This window comes from Hakea prostrata, chromosome 5 (assembly GCF_041222555.1).
Source record: "Hakea prostrata isolate BN-2017 chromosome 5, UWA_Hpros_2, whole genome shotgun sequence".
Lineage (NCBI taxonomy): Eukaryota > Viridiplantae > Streptophyta > Magnoliopsida > Proteales > Proteaceae > Hakea > Hakea prostrata.
This window is the reverse complement of record NC_142604.1, coordinates 38,487,489-38,510,314: the sequence shown is the minus strand read 5'-3', so window position 1 is coordinate 38,510,314 and position 22,826 is coordinate 38,487,489. Positions and strand designations below refer to the sequence as shown.

The 22,826-nt window shown below is 42.3% G+C and overlaps 1 protein-coding gene and 1 pseudogene across 1 annotated transcript; one reads left to right on the top strand and one right to left on the bottom strand.

Annotated features, from left to right (window-relative positions):
• Positions 1-364: 364 nt before the first annotated feature.
• On the bottom strand, positions 365-5,011 carry LOC149015928 (AAA-ATPase At2g46620 pseudogene; annotated as a pseudogene).
• Positions 5,012-5,550: 539 nt separating this feature from the next.
• On the top strand, positions 5,551-22,427 carry LOC149015927 (WAT1-related protein At5g64700-like). The gene is made up of 6 exons (XM_089157214.1): positions 5,551-5,829; positions 5,904-5,966; positions 6,069-6,402; positions 7,134-7,295; positions 7,439-7,590; positions 21,325-22,427. Exons 1-6 carry the CDS (start codon positions 5,630-5,632, stop codon positions 21,446-21,448), a joined length of 1,035 nt encoding a protein of 344 aa, XP_089013340.1. The 5' UTR covers positions 5,551-5,629; the 3' UTR covers positions 21,449-22,427.
• The last annotated feature ends 399 nt before the right edge of the window (positions 22,428-22,826 follow it).

The window sequence follows — 22,826 nt, the reverse complement described above, 5'->3', positions numbered from 1 at the left end:
AACAATGATAGCTAATACTTCACTCTTTAATGGTAAGAAGAGACAAATTAGGCGAATGTAGGTTGTGCTGAATTATCTAATAAAACAAGAAGTGATCACTTTAGTTGATCAATATAGAACATGGTAGATGCCCTTACAAAGGGATTGAAATACAAATCGAATATTCAAAATTGTGGGGGAGATGGGGTTAAAGACCATATAGATAGATAGGTCTTAAGGATTTTTATTAGCGGCAGCCGTTGCTGCCAACAACGAACGCCCCAGATTTTTTGACATGAATCGAACGGTTGTAATTAAAAATATAGGGTTTAGTTGCAAATATAACTTCTACTTTTTACACTAATAGTTCTTTAATTTTTTGAATTTACAAAAGAAACCCATATTCCTCCTTCATCCACACCAAACTGTACAATTTCCTAAACTCTCTCACAGTGTGTTTGCTTTCCCTGCAAATAACCCCAACAACGCCACCGCCACCGCCGGCGCGTGCGCCTGGATTCCCAGCATCATCATCTAATCGTCCGTTCCTTGAAGTACTCTCACTCAATCGCTGCTTCCTTCCATCCCCGTGAGTATGGAGAGCACTGATCACGGATTTCAGTGCTCTACTGGGTGAGCTCTGGTTCACGATCATTATCTCCCTGATCTCTGTTGGGCTCAGAGTGGCTCCGCCCTGGAAAATCTTTTCCACTTGAGGGTAGAGCGTGTGTTCCTTCACCCCTAAATTGTTGTTCACTAGCGTCCTAAAAGCAGGGAAATCACAGAGAGGAAAGTGAATGTGAACGTTGATCCTTCCAGGTCTGAGAATGGCAGGGTTGATGTGATCTTTACTGGTCATGGTGAACACCATCACTCGCTCTTCTCCACAAGAGGAGAATATCCCATCCATGAAATTCAGAACACCGAATAAACTAACCGCAACTGATTTCTCGCTTAGGAACCGATCAAGATCCTTGATGACTATAACAGATCTGCTTGTAGTTTGTAAGAGAAGCATCTTCAGATCCAAATCGTCGGATGCTCTGAGAGATCGATGTCGTACACGTCGTAACAGAGGAATTTATCCATGGCAGCCACGAAGGTTGATTTTCCCCAACGGCCCGTAGAGCAGGTAGCTCCTCTTCCAGACGCGGCCGAGCCGATGGTAATACTGTTTGGATTTGAGAAACGACTCGAGATCAGACTTTATTCTATTAGAAGAGAGTCTTGAGATTAGAATAAAGTCTGATCTCAAGAATACTGTTTGAGCCGATGAATACTCTTTGGTCGGCACCGAGCTGTAAGACGATGTCGTTCGTTTTCCTTCCGGCAAAGAGGTTCGCGAAATCCGAGTATTCGATGGAAGGCAAAGAGTAATAAGGGTTTCTTTTTTGTAAATTTAAAAAATTAAAAAACTTTTCGTGTAAAAAAGAAAAAGTTATATTTACAACTAAACCTATACTTTTAGTTACAACCGTCCGATACACGTGGCATAATCTGGGGCGTCCGCTGCTGGCAGCAGCGGCTGCCGCTAATAAAAATCCTAGGTCTTAATCCAATTATATGTTATTTTGAATTGTTCGAATTTCATCTAGCCATAGTTAGCATTCATGAAAATTTGCATATTTCAGATAATTTGGTAGGATTGTGGAGTATAGAGGTTTGTGAAATCATTCCACATTGATGATATAACAACCTTTGTATGAAGCTTGATTACCTTATTATTCCAGTCAAGGAATATGAAAATTGTTGATATGTTTCGATGATGGTATCGTTATCTTTATATCATTCCACACTTGATGATATGTCTTCCATAGAAAGGTTTATCATTCCAAATTTGATGATATAACCAATAAACTATGTTGGACACGATAACTCTAACATTCCAAATAAAAACATGGAATGGTTCTTTGTAAAAAAAATTATTTAGATCTTGTTCTTGTATATAAACTTGATGAGAATGCGAATGATTTTTCAGTCATCATGTGGGTTGTACTAAGTTCTTTTGATTGAGCTAGATACTTATGCAAATGATTGAATTCATATATTATGAAATTCATATTTTGGTAACTTTGCAATGGATAGCAAAAATGGAGGAGCAAATCCAATCATCTGACTTGATGGAAAGATTTGCTTGACAAGTAAAATTACTCAAAGTTGTCAGGATGGATCTCGATAAGAAAGATTCACTTTAAGAGTAAATCGTTCAAGGATGCAAGGAACAGTTGAATTGTTTTTTGTGAGAACAAGTAATTCAATCCAAGAAAAACTTCTAATTAGATTGGGTTTAGATTTGTTCTAAAACTCATGTTTTGATTCAAAGTGTTCTTTTGGATTTTATTGAATACTATTCTCTTTTGGAAAGTTATGAATGATTCTATATTGATTTTGAACATTACATTTTTGGGACTAATGCTAGAGCCATATGTAAAACATAGGAGGAGATTGTTGAGGTATTTGAGTCATACCCAACTTGTGTTGAGGTACTCAAGTTATACCCAACTTATTGTTGAGGTATTTGAGTCATACTCAACTTATGTTCTAATATGAGCCATCAGATTAGTTACGATCTAACGGTGTAATGGGCCTTTGTAGGAGAGTCCAATTACCAATAGAATTCAGTATTTATAAAATAAATACTAGCTGGAAGCAGCGGTTTGGGTATTCCAAACTAGATACTCAGGGTGTAATGCTTTAAGCAACCTCGTGCTTAAACCCTAACCCTAATAGACAGATCTTAGCCTAAGCAGCTATGATGCAACCAGCCAAATCCCATAGGATAGCACCACGACCTCCCTGCAGAGTAGTTTTGTTCAAAGCTCCATCTATATAAATCTGATGTATATCAAGAAAGGATAAAGCATTAGATTGATTGTTGTTTTGAGAAGAAAATTTTGTTGGTGTAGAAGAAACACTATTGTGTTGACATCTACCAATTTCATTAACCTAAGAAAAGAACCTATTTATAATATGTGGAATTGAAATGCCTTTACTTTCAAAAATAAATTATTTATAGTATTTCAAATACACCAAAACAAAGTGGTCAAAAGAACATCTATGATATGCATATCCTCGTAAGTATGAAAATTTGTATGGATAAAGTTGATCCAATCAATCATAGAAGAACAATGAAAATTAGTGGTATCAATTCTAAGGGGAGACAGATGCCAACAGTCTTTTGCATAAGGACATGAAAATAAAGCATGACATATAGTTGCATTGGAAGAAGCACATAAAAGGCACAAAGGGGATGGGGAGCAATTTTTATGAAATAAAGTATCAAACACCGACATAGCTTCATGAGATGCTTTCCAAATGAAATGTTTTATTTTTAGAAAAGTGGGGATGTTCCAAATTTGTCTCCAATGAGAAGCTATGAGGATGATGATGCAATGTTGCTATAAGAATCAGCATAGGAGAGGCATAGAAAGTAAACAGACTTAATACTAAATGTCCCATTTAAATATTTACTCCAGATCCACTTCATTGTTGGAGAAGAGGGAAGAAGGAGAGGAAGATTCTATTGCAAATGATGCTAGTCGATTAATTCATTGACTTTTGTTGGACCATTGGTAATTGGAGTGCAAATGACTTAGAATCCTAACTCAAAAGTCCATTTTACTGGTCCAAAATCCAGAGTGTTAGTAGGAGGTAGTTTTCAGTTATTTGAGTTGAGACCATGGAATCAGGAGTTAAGCCCATGGTGATGGATGATGAAGATGATGATCCGATCACTCTAAATGACTTTGGAGAAGGTCAAAATCCAACCTAGACAATTTTAGAAGATGGATTTGGCATTCATGAAAAACAAAGTTGAAAGATCCCAAATCCCAAGTAAATGTTACCATCAAACAACCTTAGGTAAATCTCTCAGTCGAACCTCGTCGAAAACCCCACCTCAATGCACATTTTGATGGAGCGGTTGGTCAGAGATAGTTGGTTCATTGAGCCGAAAACTACCTACACAGATAATTGGCAGAGTGGAAAATATTTTTCACTTATTTAAAAACACACCGATGACTTTTTGGTGCACCACACCTACAAGTTTCCTATATACTTCTTACAAACGTTTGTCATAATCAAATAATTGAAATGATATTATTAAAAAATAAAAATAATAATTGCAATGTGGTCCTAAATTATTATTTTTTAGGAAAGAAAGCTTAAGTTAGAAAGTGTGTAGGACTAGATCAAGGTGGTTTTAAATTGAAATTAAGTCAAGATGAGCGTTTGATTTAGAGTGGCTATGAAATATCCCCAATCATATTATACTACTATTATAAAAGTATGTGTTCAAGAAAATGGCTTTTTTTTTTCCGTAAAATATTCCCAATCATCATTATTGTTTACGTCCAAAACTATAATTCTACGCATGGAAGGAAATTTCGGCGAATTTCGCAGAAATATCGGCTAAATTCGCCAGTTTCGCCCCCTGGCGAAACGAAACCAGGGGGCGAAACGAGAAATACAGAATGTCACCGAGATATCGCTCAGTATAGCCGGAAAATCGTCGAATCGGCGAAAACTCGGCCAATATCGACGGTAGAAGACCAAAGAAGAAGAAGATGCGAAATATCCCTCATCGTTCACTTCTTCTCTCTCTCTCACAGCACTGGAATCACTGAAACCATTGTTGAAATCAAGGAACAATATTTCGGCAAATTACCGCATTGACAATGAAGCTCCTTCTCAGAGAAGATCTGCTAGATGAAATTGGCTTAGAAGTGCTAGACTGGAAGAGCCTACGGAGACCGTTGAAGCTTCCGGGGACAGTTAAGGTTTGGGATAATGACTTGGAAGGAATCATGGAAGCCATGGGCTTAGGAGAATTGCATAAGAACGTAGCAGGGCTGGATGAGTGAATAGCAGAAAGAGCTGCACAAGCCATGGCTGCAACAGGAACTCTCCACTCTACACCGCAGCGAGCACTGTTATCGTTGGCGGAGAAGAAGTAAGGTATGCGAATAAGTGGCAAACGTAGCGACTTCCGACGACTCTGCGGGCGAGAGCTCGCCCAGCCGTCCAACTCCATGGTGAAGATGAGAGATGAAGTTCAATCCAAAACCAAGTGTGTACGCAACCCCAAATAAAAGAAATTAATGAGGGCTTTGGGTTTCGTGAGTATTCACTATTCAGGTGAGTGACTTCACATGGAGGGTAATTATGAGGGTATTGGGCTGCGTGAAAGCTGGTTGAAAGTGGTTTAGCATTCACGGTAGGTTTTATTTTTTTTCATTATTTTTTATTTTCTTATTCCAATATTGGAAGTTCGAACGAAAAATACCTTTTAAATCGGCAAAATCTCGCCGATTTAATGGTTTCGGCTACCACCGAACCAAGCGAAACGAATGAACTTTCGTTCTTTGATTCTACGTACTCTAATTTATAATTTTATTGAAATCATTGAATAATACAAAATGCCCGTGGGTCTTTATCACTAATAATGAAAAAAGAAAAAAAAAAATTCATAAAATGAAGCTAGGTGCCTTCGTGGGTGGTAGGTCGCTGTCGTGTGGTTTAAAAGGACATTTTAAAATCAGAAGCTGAATGAGTTTTTGTTTTACAGAAAAAAGACAACTTTCCCATTGGAGAAAAAAAAACCTGCAAGTGATTGGTGGAGTGAAGCTTCTGAGACGGAAGAGGCAGAGAGATGGAGCTGAGGGGGTTTTGGTTATGGTTTGATTCAAGCAAGCCCTACCTATTTCTTACCTTAAACCAAGTTTGTCTTGCAGTGTTCTTGGTTCTCGTTCAATCCATCCTCTCAAAAGATGTCAATGGCCTCGCTTTTGTCGTCTATGAAAACATTGTTAGCACCATCTTCATCTCACTTCTCGCTTTCTTCATTGAAAGGTATTTTCTTCGAACACTTCATATGCAACAACATCAGATGATTTATGACATATTTATTTGTCTTCTGTTCACAGACAGAAGAGACCCCCAATCTCTTTCAAGATAATTGGTTATGCCTTCTTGTTGGGACTCCTGGAGTTAAGTAACCGAACTCATTTTCTCTCAAACCCATATCTAGTTTGATTCCTGGATTAGAAATTGGTTTCTTTAATAAATGGTTCTTCAAATTTCCATTGTAGGGTTCCACTTTGCCAAATGCTCTTGACAATAAGCCTGAAATTCGTTGATTCAGCATATCAAAGCATTGGATTGAACTTAAAACCTGCAATCCTGCTCTTTCTGACAGTGGTTTTAGGGCAGGAGAAGCTTAAATTTTGGAGTAGAAATGGGCAGGCTAAGTTATGGGGAGTGACCATGTCTGCCGCTGGAGTAATGGCAACTGTGCTTTGGCAAGGACCTTCTGTAGTGATGAAATCATCAGGAAGTTTTCATGGAGCTGATGGTCAGACCATAATTGGTGCTATTATGATAGTCATCGGGGTACTATCCGGCAGCTTTTGGAACCTATTGGTGGTAAGGGTGATAAATCTCCTTAAATTTTTGGTTAGTTTTCTAATGTAGATCCTCTTCAGCTAGGCATGCCGTCTCCCCCCATCTTTCCACCTTCTGGGTTCCATATATCGCGGGTAGACCATTTGTTAGCCCAACCCAGAGGGTAGGGGAACGGCCTGCCTAGGTGGAGAAGATCTGGACTCAAAGCTTTCTATGGGGACATGTTCCCGTATCAATATAGAGTCCAGAACAACTCCTTTTGCTCCTCTGATACTTTTCCACTGTAAAATACGGGTAGGGTCCATGTAAGACCCATTGGAAGTCATATTTCTAATTCATTTGATGAGTATTCAAAAGGGATATATGGTTGCAATGATGTTGTGTGGTGAAAAAACGTCAGGAGATCACATTGTCCTCTCCTAATGGAGAGCTGATCCCAACTCATCAATATGACCCTCACTACTGCCTTTCATGGGGATGTGGGCAATTTCCTTGCATCCTAGTAACTATGATCATGGCCAAAATTTGAGGTTGCTCTCAAATTTCTTTTTGGATAGCCTTCTACGATGCTTCTCAGGTTTTTTTTTTTTTTTTTTTTTTTTTTTAATTTTAATTTTTATTTTTTAATTTTTATTTTTAATTTTATTTAAAGAAACCAAATCGATCATCAAATATGAAATCCAATTTGGTGAGTCATCCAAGATACATTTGAAGAGATTTACATTCTCAACATGTTTAACTTGATTTGGCAGGGCAATGTTACAAAAATGTATCCAGCAACTTTATCAGTGACGGCGATGATGATGTTCTTCGGGACTATCCAAGCATCCATAATAACAGCAATTTTGATCCCTAGGGCATCTTGGAAGCTCCAATGGGATACAGGCTTGGTTCTTCTAGCCATCCTCTTTGGGGTAATTATTATTATTATTATTATTATTTGTTTTTTAAATTGATTGTTCAAGTTCATAAACTACAAATTTAATTAATGGATTTGAATATAGAAATTGGAGTAATATGTTTCTATTTCACTGAAATTGCATACCTGAATTTGCAGGGAATTGTGATAACAGGCCTCTCAAACTTTGTGTTGACATGGGGTATACACATAAGGGGTCCAGTATTTGCATCTGCATTTTTACCACTCCTCATTGTTTTCTCCTTCCTATTGGACACATTTGTACTTGGTGATTCTGTACATCTGGGGAGGTTGGTATACTCTTTAACTTACTCTTAAAAGTTCACTAAAGAATTGGTGAAAGTATATTCTCATATTATAAGTTTGGCCCTAATGATCCGATCCCACCCTGGCCCATCATAGTGTATCTTGAACTCAAATTTGTGTTCAAAATTCTACCCAGACTACCCTTATGGGTGAGGAAGAGTGACCCTAGATCAAGGTTGGTGTGGGTTAGGTTTCCATGATTTATTAGGACCGACCCAACCCTATCACCTTATAGGATTCTTTTGTCAAAAGTATAGTAACAATGATGAATTATGCATTGGTTTAATATGTCGTAGCAAGGATCAAGGTCAGGCTAGATCATTTAGGATTATGATTAGAATTTCATTAAGTCTAATCAAACCCGACATTCTTGCAACCCTAGATTCATGTTAATATCGTTGTATAGTTGTAATATAATCATTACGAATGTCTTCACTTCATATCAGCTACATTTCACAATTAAAAATCATCCACCTCTCCCTATTTATTATTCCTAAAAATTTATGATACTCAAATTTCAAAATTGATGCGTCCAAAATCTGCTCAGCCCTTGGATCTCCACGTGATGTCCTGCAAAACGAAAGCGTCAGATGTGGCCCGACCGCTGGGGTCGGGAGTCCACCTCCGAAGGCTAAGTCAGTTGATGAACTTAATCACAAACGGCTCTGCTAGAAGCACAGAGCTAATGAATGAAGAAACGGGAAAGGTGATCTAGATAGCAGGACGTTGATAGTTTGGATCTATCAGTATGTATCTGAACCTAAGTCTCAGATAGTATTCTTTTTGATCGATTGATCCGTCCCTCACCTTGTATGGTAGTGAGGTTTATATAGAGTGTACCTTCGAATCTCCTTCGTTGGATGCACTCGAGCCTTCTTCGGGTAGTCGTTGGATCTTATCAATGAGATCCATTGAGCGATAGACTTCTACTAGTTTGGGCTAGTAGAGGACTCCTGAGATAACCGTTAGGTTATGCGATAGTTATCCCTTTGATGATGATTATCCGCAGCCGTCGGTTTGAGTCTGTTTGTCATCGTGGTGATTACCCTAATCCATAAGTAAGATTAGGGCACGCTTGCGGCCGAATAATCTTTCTTCTTCAGCAAGCCATCCTCCGGATCCGGTTTGCTCGGGAGCGATTCGGTTTTCTCCGTCTCGACCAGGGTCGAGGGTCGGACCAGGTATGAACCCGGTCTGATCATAAACTCTCCATATCATGAGCCCCCCAGACCAAGTGTTCGGTCAATCCCGAGGGCTTGGTTTTTAATCGGGTTCGTCGTCGGGTGATGATCTCTGCGTGCTTCATTAAATGTCATATCACATTTAATGCGGTGGTCACTTTTCCTCGAGCGTTGTGAGTGTAAGGCCACGTATCTTCGTTGCGCTTGATCTGTCGTGGCTCACGTCATCCAAGCGACGGTTTCCGAACGCCTATTTCGGATTCGTGAGTTCAAACTTTCAAAATGTCTTTCAATCTTGATCGTTGATTTTGAATCAATCTCGATCGTTCGATTCCCGAACACTCATGCGGGAGTTTTAAAAGCGGTTCGTTGTCTTCGTAGGTTTCATTCTTCCCGTCCGGAATTTGAACCTTTGTTGTCTGCCTTCGCGCCTTCCTGCTCTCAAGCTTCCGTCTCACCGAATCGGTAAGTTTACTTGGTATTTTCTTTTTGTAGTTTCATCGAAACGAGTAATGGCGGACGATAGGGCTTCTTTAGTACCCCATGTTGGTGATAGCAATGATGCTTTTGCTTCTCCTACTCCCCAACAGTCGGATAGTGATAACAAAACCCTAACCGTCCTCTCGCGGGAGTTCGCTGAAGTTTCTCAAAAAGGTTTTGAAAGAAAAACCGAAACTTCTCCCCGTCCTTCTCGAGTCCGGGTCTTCCAAGATTGTCGAGTCTTCTAGGCAGCCTCAAACCTCTCGGGTCCAATGGTGGGCACTGGCTCTGTTCCTTCCATTTATAATGGAGAAACCCTTCTTTCAAATTGTCCAAGATTTTGACATTCCTTCCTCATATCAGGTTAGGGCTCCCCACCCCGATGAGAGGGTTGATTCATCCCTTTCGGGTGAATTTTCTCTCGTAAATAGATGCACCGGAAAGCGGGGTTCGCTTTTCCTTTTTTAATCCTTTATTCTCCGCAGCTTTGAATCACTGGAACATTTGTCCCGGAATGCTCCTCCCCAATAGCCGGCGTCTTATCGTCGGCTTCTTGGGTTTGTGTTTTGAGCTTGGCATTACGCCATCTCTTTCTCTTTTTGTACATTTTCATGTTCGTTCTATCTCCCATCCTCCCGGATGGGTCTTTCTTTCCAAACGCAATAAGGCTGAACTTGATTGGAGGGGCAGCATCCTTGTCAAAGGAACTTGCCCTTCTAATCACAAAAGATGGCGCGAACGATACTTTTTCTCGTCGAGCGCCTCCATCAAATCTTAACTTCCCGACCACCCGGAGGAGGCTTACTTCTTCATCCGAAAGTAACCGGGGCCTTCCCTTATCCAAAGAAGACGAGGTGGCCATCAGGAAGATCAAATCCATTCCGTGGTATCAAGAGATACATGGATATGAAATGGAGTATAACTCCATCCTTCAGTACTGGGGCTTGGCTCATTGTGAGCTTTTAACCATCATCCTTTGATTTGACTGAAGTGATATGTCTTGAATTCCGATTCTTGTCCTTCTTCTTTGCAAGTGCCTCCCGGAACGAACCCCGAAAGTCTCTGCGGGTGAAGGCCACTAGGGCCGTTGTGACAGCCGAACAACGATCGCCCGTGGTCTTGACTCGCAGATCAAGAGGCTTCTCTTCCCTCTCCCGACCCCTCTTACGGGGGTATCGGGAATATCGGGCCCGTAGCTGATGCTTCGGGTAAAGGGAAGAAACCAATGGTGGAGAGGGCTAACGTCTCCTCCTCCGTCCGAACCAAGAGGAGGCATGACACAATTGATGCTCCCTCCAACAAAAAATCCAAAGCTTCGACGGATGGTGAGGAAGTCTTCATCCCCCAAGTGGACCCTAAAGATGACCGACAGGGTCACTCGGGATCCCGAGAAAGCTGCAGAGTGGAGCTCCCTCGCTCTTGCTCCTTCGATCGCCGGGAGTTTAAAGCCCCGGATGACACCTCCCTTATTAGTCAATCTACAAGGTACCGGTCTTCTTGCTTACTTATGTTTTCATAATTTCTTATGACTTCTTCTCGATATCTTCCGTCTTCCCAGGGAATGCCGTGTTGAGCTTTTATCAACACATGGAAGCATTGAGCCGGGTTGGTCGCACCAGCTCCTTGCCGCAAACTTGTGAAGAGAAATTGGCCAAGGCCAATTCCCAAATAGACCAGGCTGACTGCAGCTACTGTGGAGGTGCAGAAAAAGCATGAGGAAGAAGTGATCTCCCTCAAGGAAGCTCTTGAAGCTTCGAAAATTCGTGTCTCTCGCTGCCGAGCGCGAGGCCGGAAGCAAAAGGCACTGCCACGTTGTTTGGTGACAGCCTTGAAATCAAAAGTAGGGAGCTCGAAGAACATCCGAAGTTGGCAATCCCTAGCAAGCCCGAGCATATAAAGCCGGACCTTCGGAAGGAGTGCATTCGGAAATACCTAAACAGCGTACCTTTCTCCGAATTGCTAGGTTTCTACAACATTCGGGCTTATCGCATGGGGGCGTAACGATGTTTGGGAGCAGATCCTTGGAACGATCCCCGACTTCGACACTGCTCCTTTTCGTGAGGTATGCCACCCGCAGGTCTTCGGGAAAGTTGGTATGGATCTCCCAGACTAGGCTCGGGGAGTAGATGATCCTTTTCCAGCCTGACCCTCAATATGAGGCATATCCGAATGACGAGCCGGCACTTCCAGAGGAGAAATCACAAGCCGAGTCTCAAGTTGTTGTCAGAGAGGATTCAGCCGATGCCACTCTTGAGGAAGGCTCTTCTCATGGTCCCGAGAAAAGTCCTCCCGATCGTGGTCCCTCGGGCAACAATGAAGAAAAGGCTTAGGGAGTTGTTCTTTTGTAAATATGTACCCTCAATTTAATGAATAGACATTTCTTTATTCATGTTGGCCTCAAAATTTCCCCGTCTCGCGCCGAAGTATTGCCTTGAATATCAAAGTATTAATGATAAAACTTATCACTTAACTTTTCATTCCTTGCCAAATAATGATCTCCTAGAAATATTGTGAAGATGCGTTTCGGGAAGATGTGTTAATCTTCCCCACTACTTCATTTATTGCAAAGTCCGCACGTTTCCCTTCGCGAAGTTCAAACGTTTTCTCGCTTTTGTATACCATTCACTGTTTCCAATGAATCGGAAATACATCCATTATTTTAATGGCGGTGCGACGATTGGAGGTTTCTCTCGCATCAGTGCTCGCTTCCACATGTTTCCATGTGGCATCCCTTCGACCGTTGATCTTGCTTTTTGCGGATCTCGAAGCGTCGTTTCGATCTGGGTCGTCGGTTGTCCTTAGCCTTCAACCGTCGTCTTATACCTTAGGCTATTTAAAGCCTTCGTGGGTACTCTCCATCTATCCCGACTTCGCAAGATAGATTTGCTAAAGTGCCAAAGCAACCTTTCGTCCTTCGGCCTCGCTTCCGTATTCCTCGTACACCAACGATGCTCTATCCATTTCCGAACAAGTGAGTTTTTTGATTTCTCATCTGTTTCCCCACTTCCCCCGAAGTAAACGCACAATAGTTATACTTGGGGTTTAGTTTGTTGGTCTCATTAGAAGCTTTAGAAAACTAGGGTTTCCCCATTGTTGTTGCTCGTTTATTTCAGACCGATACGGCTGGTTTTTTTGTTGTTTTGCATAGTGGCTCCCAAGATCAACCCGAACTTTATCAGAGCAAATGCTTGCAAGAAAAGGGTTGCGTCGGTGGTGGTTGGGGCCAGTGTGGTGGTTTCAGCTAGTGAATCCTCCAAGCGTAAGGCGATCGGTGGCGGTGAATCTTCAAGTCGATTCCCGCAGCCTTCGTTGATGTCGTCCGTACGCCTCCTTTGCCCAAAGTGATCGCTCGTCTTTCCCAGGAAGATCTTGATCACTCCGTTGCCGATGGTGCTGTCCGGCACTCCTGCCGGTGAGCTCGTTGGTGCACCCCCGAAGAAGACTCTTCGGGCATCCGAGGCAACTATGTTGGCGTCTCGATGAAGGTGTGGTCCCAACGCAGTGCTGCTCCTATTTCTAACTCCGGTGCTTGTTTGGCATCCTCCTCCTCTCCTTCCGAGTTGGAGGATTTTGCCACCAGGAAGCGCCGTCGGGTGACAAGTGATGAAGCTCAGCCTTTGCTTGATGTAGTTCATCCTTCTCATCCTTCGCTTGAATTAGTGTCAAACGAGTTTGACAGAGCGTTGGAATGGTGTACTGCGCCGCTCGAATGACTTCGAGAGCGCAATTCTTTCCAAACTTCCGGATGAAGTCTTTACGAAGTCACCTTGGTGATGTAAGTCTTTCTTCATTATCCTCTCGATTTTGAAAAATTACTTTTCTCGCTCCTCGCTAACTCTAAAGTTGTTTGCAAGAGTCTTGCTAGTAACTTCCACAACCAAGTGGAAGCAAAGCACTAGACTCAGTAGGTTGAGCAATGAAGTTTCTAGGCTTCGGGAAATCTCCGAAGCTAAAGATGTTGAGATTGCTCGCCTTTGGAATCTAGCTTGGGAGGTGGCAGGAGAAAAGAATTCGATGATTGGTCGTCTTCGGTCGGACTTGGATGATGCCAGGGAGAAGATCCGGCGATCGGAGCGGACAGTTGGAAAGTCGGGAGCTAAAGGATCTCGAAACATTACCCGAAAGGCAAGCTCGTTCCTTTGCCCGAATCCCTTCCAACCGATGTTCGCAGAGCCTGCGTCTTCAAGTATTTACACAAGTAAGCCTTTTGTTGATATGCTGAATGCTTATAACTTGCAAAGCGTCTCGGGGATGGTGAGAACGAAGTATGGGAATCAATATTAAGGCAAGATCCTCATTTTGATACGACTCCCTACAATCTTCGTTTGCCATCCCGAAGTATTTACCGACCCGGGTATTCCTCCTCCCGACCGGACCAAGGATAAGATTGATCCTCCACCTTCCGATCCGGATATTATGCAATATCCGGAAGATTCTCCTATTTATTCTCTCGCCGGAAGAAGTCAATTATGACGAGCTTGTATCGAATGCGAGTTTGGTCGAGGACCATTCTTCTCCCGGACAAGCTGGACAAAGAGTATGAAATTGCGGAGGATTTTCTGAATATCGAAATATTTTTGTAATCCTCATTTCTTCTCTTCTTTTCCTTGACTCCCCACCAATGGTTGACTCATATGTTTGTTCTAGCAAAGTCGCGTTGATCTTGTATAACTTGTTAACAATACCTGTAATGACTTTCTTCTTTGATCAGAGATTGTATCCAGCTCTTGTAATTATTTTGATACTGGCCTCTTTGGATCTTCTGAAGAAATAAGAAATTACTTTATCTTTGAACTTTGCTAGGCACTTGAATCGCGGTTGCATTAGGTCTTAGTTGTCTGAAACAATGCCTTTACTTAAGGATTTCCGGAGAAATACAATAAGTCTGAGAAGGAACTCACTCGGGTTTTAAACCGATGCCTTATACTTAGGATTTCCGGAGAAATACAATAAGTCTGAGAAGGAACTCACTCGGGTTTTAAACCGATGCCTTATACTTAAGGATTTCCGGAGAAATACAATAAGTCTGAGAAGGAACTCACTCGGGTTTTAAACCGATTCCTTATACTTAAGGATAATTCAAAAATTCAACAAGTCTTGAAGGAACTCACTCGAGTTTCAAACCGACGCCTTGCAAAAGGAACTCACTCGGATTTTCATCCGATGCCCCGACTTAAGAAAGTTCAAAAAATTTTCCAAAAGCGTTGAAGTGTTGAAGGACCCACACGAATTTGCATCCGATGCCTTATAGTTGAATCTTGTTCTTGAATGTGGTGTATGATGCCCCCCAATCAAAAGATAGTTTGTTGAAAGCCAAAAATTGCATTGATTACATCATGAACAAAATTGAAATCATCCTCAAGGATAAAACTTTTTGAGATGCCTAGCATTCCACGAACGATCCAACTCTTTCTGGGAATCTATGTTCTTCACCTGTAAGCTCTCGAACCGACCGGTTTCACAACCATATAGGGTCCTTCCCAGGAAGGGTCCAACTTTCTTTGGTGACGCGGGTCAGAAGCTAGGGTGTTTCTCAACACCAAATCTCCGGCTAAGTACCGACGATTCTTCACTCGAGTATTATAATGAGACGCTATCCTTCTTTGATAATGTTGAGTTCGTGCTATTGCCTTTGCCCGAACTTCGTCCAACAAATCAAGACTATCAAGCAGTCCTTATTCATTTGCTTTTTCCTCGAACTCACGATCCCGTAACGTCCCCGCCATTATCTCCACAAGTGCCAATGCTTCGGATCCATATGCCAACCTTGAATGGAGTTTCTCCCGTAGGTGTTCGAACCGTAGTTCTATAAGCCCACAATACATTATGTAGTTCTTCGACCCAAGAAGCTTTGTCGCCTTCGAGTCTTCTCTTTATTCCTTCCGAAGAGCGTTCGGTTAGTAACCTCTACCCGGCCATTGCTTTGGGGGTATGCCACCGAGGACATACGATGCTCAATCATATATGTTCCACGGAATTGCTCAAATTGTGGACAATCGAACCGAGTACCATGGTCAAGTGACAATTATCTTTGGAATCCCAAAGCGATATATGATTGATTCAAGCACAAATTTCTCCACTTTTTCTCAAGCAATTGTCGCCAGCAATCGGCTTCTACCCATTTTGTGAAGTAATCAATTGCTACTATCGGATATTCCCGTCCGCTTTGATGCCTTGGTGAATTTGCCCATGATATCAATTCCCCACATTGCAAAGGGAATGGGATTTAGAATTGAAGTCATAATTTCCGCCGGGCGCTTCGATCTTGTGGCATGAATTTGACAAGCTTACTACATCAACGAACGTAGTCCATAGCAGCCTCTTGGATCTTAGGCCAATATAACCCAAGTCTTAGAATTTTGTGGGCCAGGGCTCGCCACCCATGTGAGCGCCACAAATTCCTTCATGAACCTCACCAAAGCTGATTTTGCTCCTTCGGGGCCTATACATCTCATAAGGGGTCCAAAGATAAGATCTTTTGTATAGTCTCCCATTCCGAATGACAAATCTAGCTGATCGAATCTTGATCAACCTTGCCTCTACTGGATCCTCGGGTAACTTGTCATCTCTTAGATATTCGATTATTGGATCCATCCAAAGAACGTTCGCTTCAATATAAGAAATTTCTTTCTCATGATAACTTGGAAAAGTTACCTCTTCAATGTAGACCGAAGGGTCTAGATTCTTTTCCTTGGCATTGGCTAGTCGGGATAGCTCATCTCGCCACCGAATTTTCATTCCTCGAAATCGAGAGATATCTTCAAATTCGAAATTGGTTCTCAAATGCCCGCACTATCTCCCGATATTTTTGCAAGCGTGGTTCTTTAATGCCATACTCCCCCTGGACTTGGTTGACTATAAGCTTAGAGTCACTATAAATAGTAACATCTGCAATAACTAATGCTTTTGACAACCGAAGTCTTGCTATCAAGGCCTCATATTCCGCTTCGTTATTACTTGCATCAAATGCGAATCTCAAAGCATATCGAATAATAAATCCTCGCTGGACTTTTTAATAGAATTCCAGCAATACCGCTCCATCTTTATTACTCGAACCATCCACATATACCTCCCAAGTGGTTGGTATAATGGGATCCTCAATGGTGGGTTCCACTGCGTGCAGAGTTTCTACTACAAAGTCGGCTAATGCCCGAGCCTTGATTGCAGTTTTGGGCTTAAAACTCACTTGGAATTCACTTAGCTCAACCGACCAGGATACCATCCTTCCAGACAAATCAGGTTTGTTAAGAACTTTACTAAGAGGAAAAGTTGTAAATACCTCAATTGGATGAGCTTGAAAATATGGCCTTAGCTTCCCGGCGGCCATCATGAGAGCCGAGCCTCGCTTTTCAATCTGGGAATATCTCGTCTCCGCATCTAGCAACACGTGGCTTACATAGTAAATCGGCCATCGTTTCTTATCTTTCTCCCGAACAAGTACCGCACCGACCGACCGAAAGGGATGTCGCTAGATATAGCTGTAATATTTCCCCCTTCTCCTGTCCGGGACAGGATCGGTGGTTGTCCAAGTGCTTCTTTTAATTCCTCGAAAGCTTTCTCGGCACTCTTCAATCCACTTTGCTTCCTTAACGCCCTTCAGGTCTTTAAGTGCCTTGAAGAAAGGCAAACATTTTTCTCCGCACTTGGAGATAAATCGATTTAAGGCAAAGCAACTCTCCCCGTCAAACATTGTACATCCCGAACGGTTTTGGGAGCCTCCATATCAATCGAGCTTGTATTTTGGCAGGATTTGCCTCAATTCCCCTCTCGTGATACCATGAAACCCAAGAATTTGCCCGAGGAGAATCCAAAGGCACATTTTTTGGGGTTCAACTTCATTTGATGTTTCCTCAAGATCGAGAAAACCTCAACAAATCTGCAATGTGATTTGCTTTTGTAAAGCTTTTCACCAAAGATGTTGTCAACATATGCTTCAACATTCTTTCCTATCAGCTCTTTGAAAATCTTGTTGACGGCCCTCTCGATATGTTGCTCCCGCATTCTTTAGGCCAAAAGGCATGACCTTGTAATAATAGCTTTCACGATCAGTCATGAAAGCCGTATACTTCTCATCCTCCTTATTCATAAGGATCCGATTATACCCCGAGTAGGCATCCATGAAACTTAAAGTTTCATATCCTGCAGATAGCATCTATCAAGAGGTCAATCCGAGGCAACGGGTAGCAATCTTTTGGGCAAGCTTTGTTTAGATCCGTGTAGTCCGTACACATCCTCCACTTCCCATTCGCCTTTTTCACCATCACCACGTTGGCCAACCAAGTTGGGCACTCGATTGGTTCTATGAAACAAGAATTCTTAAGTTTTTCAACTTCGTTCCGAACGGCTTCATACTTTTCAATAGAGAAATTTCTTCTTTTCGTATCACCGGTTTCGCCTTAGGGTCTATCCAGAGTTTGTGCTCTGCAATGACCCGATCGATCCCGAGCATGTCCTCCACAGACCATGCGAATACATCCTTATTCTGTTGAAGAAATAACCTCAACTCATCTTTAAACTCTTCCAGCTATTCGGACCCGACATAAGTAATGTTTTTCTCATCCTCGGTACACGCTGGATTTGCTCCAGCTTTCTCCACCGGTTCGGGCCTTTGCATCTTTGTCTCTTCCCGATCATCTCGAACTTCTATGGGGAGGGCAGAACCTTCCTCGGACCCTCCTTGTCTTTTAAATAGGCAACATAACACCGCCGAGAGATCTTCCGGTCGAGGAGACTTGACCGATTCCCATATCGGTCGGGAATTTTATCTTCAGTGTGCTTTGTCGAAACAATAGCACCTATCTTGGATAAAGATGGTCGTACGAGAATCATATTATAGGCTGGTAGTTCTCGAACCACAAAAAAATTGATTCGGATAGTTGTTTCTTTAGGAAAACTTCCAATGGAAAGATCCAACTAAACCGATCCTTCCGCTATCGCAGATGATGACCCCGCAAAGCCATATAGGTGTGTAGATGAAGGTTTCATCAAGTCCCGATCCACCTTCAATTTTTGATACACTTCGTAAGAAATTAGGTCACCTGCAGACCTCGTATCAATCAATACTCTATGCACTTCCCGCCGTGCAATCTCTACCTTGATGACTATAGCATCATCATGAGGTAAACAAACGTCTCTTTCGTCTTCTTCGCTAAAGGTGATAGAATCTTCACCATTCAGCTTCTTCCGCTTCTGCGCCTCTCCGGCTCCAACAAATTTGGATTTGGTTTTTAAACTCCGGAATGATTCGGGCTCTGGACCCCCGAAGATGGTAAGAATCGATGACCGAGTAGCAGCTTCAATCACCTCCTTGCCTTTTTTAGACTTCGGGGCTTCCCTCGATCATTCTGAACTAACCGAACGATCCCTTTTAGGGGCAGCCGCACGTGGCCCATGTGGCTCCTCCCTTCTCCCCGCTAACAAAACCGGACAGATGTCCCCGAGATATCAATTTCTCAATATCTCGCTCTTCGATGACGACAATCATTAGTGTAATGACCATAGTCCTTGTGGAATCGGCAATACTTTTCCCGATCCTCGCCGCTCTCCGGCTTCAAAAGAATTTTAGGCGGCCACTTCAAAATATTTTTTCTTTTGAGGATATTCAAAATATCAGCCCGAGGAGCATTCAATGGAGTGTACTCACTTCTACCGGGGGATCTTTGGCGCCAAGGTTGGGATCTTCCAACCCGATCGCGAACATTCTTCTCTGGCTTCGCTTATGCCCGGGAGCCTTTTGTTCCTTATTGGAGACTTTATTATCTCCTTGGCGCGCATCTAGAATCTCCATGACTTCAGCCTACTTCGGCATCTCTCCGTACCAACTCAAGCATAAGTCGTGGGTATATCCCGTAGTAATAACTCCAGGAGTTTCCGATTTATGAGTCCTATAAATAGAGCGGTTACGGCTACTTGTTCATCCAAGTTTTCTATCTCCATCGTCACTTTGTTGAATCTTTTCGTAAACTCTCTAATCGATTCGTTCTTTCCTTGTTTGACAAGAAACAAGGTTTCTTCCGTTTTCTTGACCTCGTATCCCACTCGGAATCGCCCTATGAATTGGCGCGCCAATTCGTCAAAGTTTACGATCCTTCCCGAGGGGAGGTTAGAAAACCACTTTTGTGCCGCTCTAGTCGAGAGATGAACCGAAACCCCGCATAAAATTTCATCGAAATTACTCGAAACCGCCATGGTCTCGTTGGTAATAGCCGATGTGAGCTGTTGGATCTCCGGAGCCATCGAATGTTGAGAAGGTAGGCAAACGGAAGTTATGGGGAAACCGATATCCCGCAATTGGCTCAAAGAAAGGAGTCTTCCGAATAACCGAGTAAATATCCTCGCTTATTCTTCCCTTAGCCAACCGCCCTAACTTCTCATTGATGTTGGCCAATTCTTGACCAATCTGGGTCGGGTGATCTTCAGCAATACGATCACGACCTCGATTAACACGATCATCACGTGCTACTCGATCATCACGAACAGCCCGTCCTTCACGAACGTTTCTCTCGTCACGAATCGCTCGATCATCACGAACGGTTCTTCCGATGAGGTGAGTGAGTTCTTACCCCGTATCCAACCTTGTATTTGAATCAGTTGTACTCTCTTGCGGTCTGTCGAACCGATCGCCTCGCCTTGGTTGATCATCAATCCTCCGAAGTCCTCGGTCTCCTTCACGGAAATTCTGATCAACATTCCGGTCCTCAGCCATTCTTTGGTCACGTGGTAATGCACGTCTCCCTGAATCGTGTTGATTAGGTTCTTGTGGTAAAACCACTCGTCCTGGTGAGCACGCGGAGTGCTTGGCTCACCTCCAAGAGTTGAATCTTTACCCGATCCAATTGATCTTGGATTGTATCGGGAGGAAGATTACGTCCTCCCCGGCCATCATCTACCTCGATAGGATTTTGGCTTTCCGGGGAATATCTGGATTATTCACCCCGGTATCTCGAACACCGGAATTGCGTTGTGCAGCGGCTGCTGATCTAGTCACCATGGCTTTTTCAAGTCCTTCCCACGGACGGCGCCGGATGATGCGTCCAAAATCTGCTCAGCCCTTGGATCTCCACGTGATGTCCTCGCAAAACGAAAGCGTCGGATGTGGCCCGACCGCCGGGGTCGGGAGTCCACCTCCGAAGGCTAAGTCGCTTGATGAACTTAATCACAAACGGCTCGCTAGAAGCACAGAGCTAATGAATGAAGAAACGGGAAAGGTGATCTAGATAGCAGGACGCCGATAGTTTGGATCTATCGCATGTATCCGAACCCGAGTCTCGATAGTATTCTTTTTGATCGATTGATCCGTCCCTCACCTTCTATGGTAGTGAGGTTTATATATAGTGTACCTTCGAATCTCCTTCGTTGGATGCACTCGAGCCTTCTTCGGGTAGTCGTTGGATCTTATCAATGAGATCCGTTGAGCGATAGACTTCTACTAGTTTGGGCTAGTAGAGGACTCCTGAGATAACCGTTAGGTTATGCGATAGTTATCCCATTGATGATGATTATCCGCAGCGCCATCCTCCGGTCCGGTTCCGAGCGTTCGGGTTTCCCGTCTCGACGGTCGAGGGTCGGTGATTACCCCTAATCCATAAAAAAAAAATTGTTTTTTATATAAAAAAATAGAAAAGAAAAAAAAGATTTGAAGAATCAAGACATCAGGAGTGTAAACAATAGTTGATAGATTAATTATAAAACGCATGTTGGGGACAAGAGCAACAATTGCACAATGATGAGGAAGAACCTAAGTAAATTCTACATAAACTGTAAGGAATTTAAAGTTTTTTGGAAAGGTTGCCTCGGTACTTCAGAGATAATAAGAGATTTCCACTATTTCAGTAAAAAAACTCTATAGACAACTATTTCACCACACAAAGTGTTCGTTCATGCTTGCTTTTTATTAACAGAGGCAATATATACAAAACGACGCAATACACTAAATTTCATTTCATGAACCGGATTTCATGGCAAACATTAATGAAATATTGTTTGGATTCCATACTTTATCATTGTATTTATTATTCATAAATTTTTTTATCTAATTTTTCTTATTCAATTTTGCAGCATCATTGGAGCTTTTCTAGTAGTCGTGGGATTCTACTTGATATTATGGGCAAAGGCTGATGATAGAAAGAAGAATGAGATAAGAGAGGAAATGTCTTTTAATTCACCCTTGATTCAACCATAAGAGATCAAAAGCAAATTTTGCACAAAAAAAAGAATTTCTTATGTGCACACCCTTGAGTTGGGCACGAAATTAGCGAACCCTAGTGCACCAAGAACTCGTTTCAAACCATTAGTGAAATTTACAGTAAATTTAAAATATGACTAAATTACCCCTTATGTGTTAATATGACTGAAGTGCCCTATATCTTATTTGGTATTTGGTGGTGGGTGATTTCCGGTAGAGTAAAAGAAGAAGACCCTTCACACACTTATATGGTTCTTTGAGAATAGGATATAAGGGTACGATTGTAATTTTCAATGATATATGGGTAAGGTTACACTTGTAATTTCATTTGTCTTTTTTTTTTTACTTGAGAATATTATGGTAATTTCTCCTCAAGGGTTTACACCCTTGGAATGGTGTTAGGTTCATTTGCGGGCCTCGCTACTCAATGTTCAGACTTTTGAGTTCAACCTATGCAAGCATTAGTCCCCATTGAAAACCTAGTATAATTCACAGAAGCTTGGGAGTGAGTTTAGGACCATTAGACTACCAACCCTAGTGGTCTCTTTAAGGAGTGAATAGGAGTGAAATGCGCAACCCACACTAAATGTTGATACATACTTTCTTTGACAATCTCCAACTTGTTTCAGTTTTTAACATAAATATTAATAAAATATAGTATTTTCTTTTCTTTTTTCCTTTTTTTGGGTTTGAAATGCTACAACTTCATTCGGAAGCAACAATAGAGAAAAACCTCACCTTGGCAAATCAAGAGTTTATAATGAAGCTAGGGACCAAGCCCCACCAAACCCTGGCAAGCTTAAGTCTAGAAGCACCCGAAGTTAAGAAATCAGCTAATACATTCGCCAAATGTCATATATGTTTGAACCAAATTGAGCTAAACCCACCGATGTGTATACGCACATCAGAAAGAATACATCACGAGGGCCAATCGATTGCCTCACAAACTTCCATTAGACATGCCACTAAGGATAACCAATTAGACAACACAACTAGCTTTTGAATGAAAGGAGAGCTCGCAAGGTGAAGAGCGTCTCTACACACTTCCACTTGCCCAAGGCTCTGAATCCGGATCATCACCCCCGTCTTGGGCTCCCCGATGGTTGTACCACTATAAAATCGGTGAGCCCCATAATTGAAAAATATTAAAAAAAAAATCCCATCACCCACCCCTGGGCCCCTCTGTATTTTGGGGTGGAGAAGTCGTTGTGCTCCCTGACGGGGTCGTAGATCCGGACTCCAAGGCTCCATGTACACTTCGCCACACAAAAGATTCCACCCGGCTCCTCGATTATTACACCTCTCCCACCTTGTGTTTTTGGATTCCGTACTTCATCTATAAAGAACATAAAGAATAATCCAGATTAAGAGTACA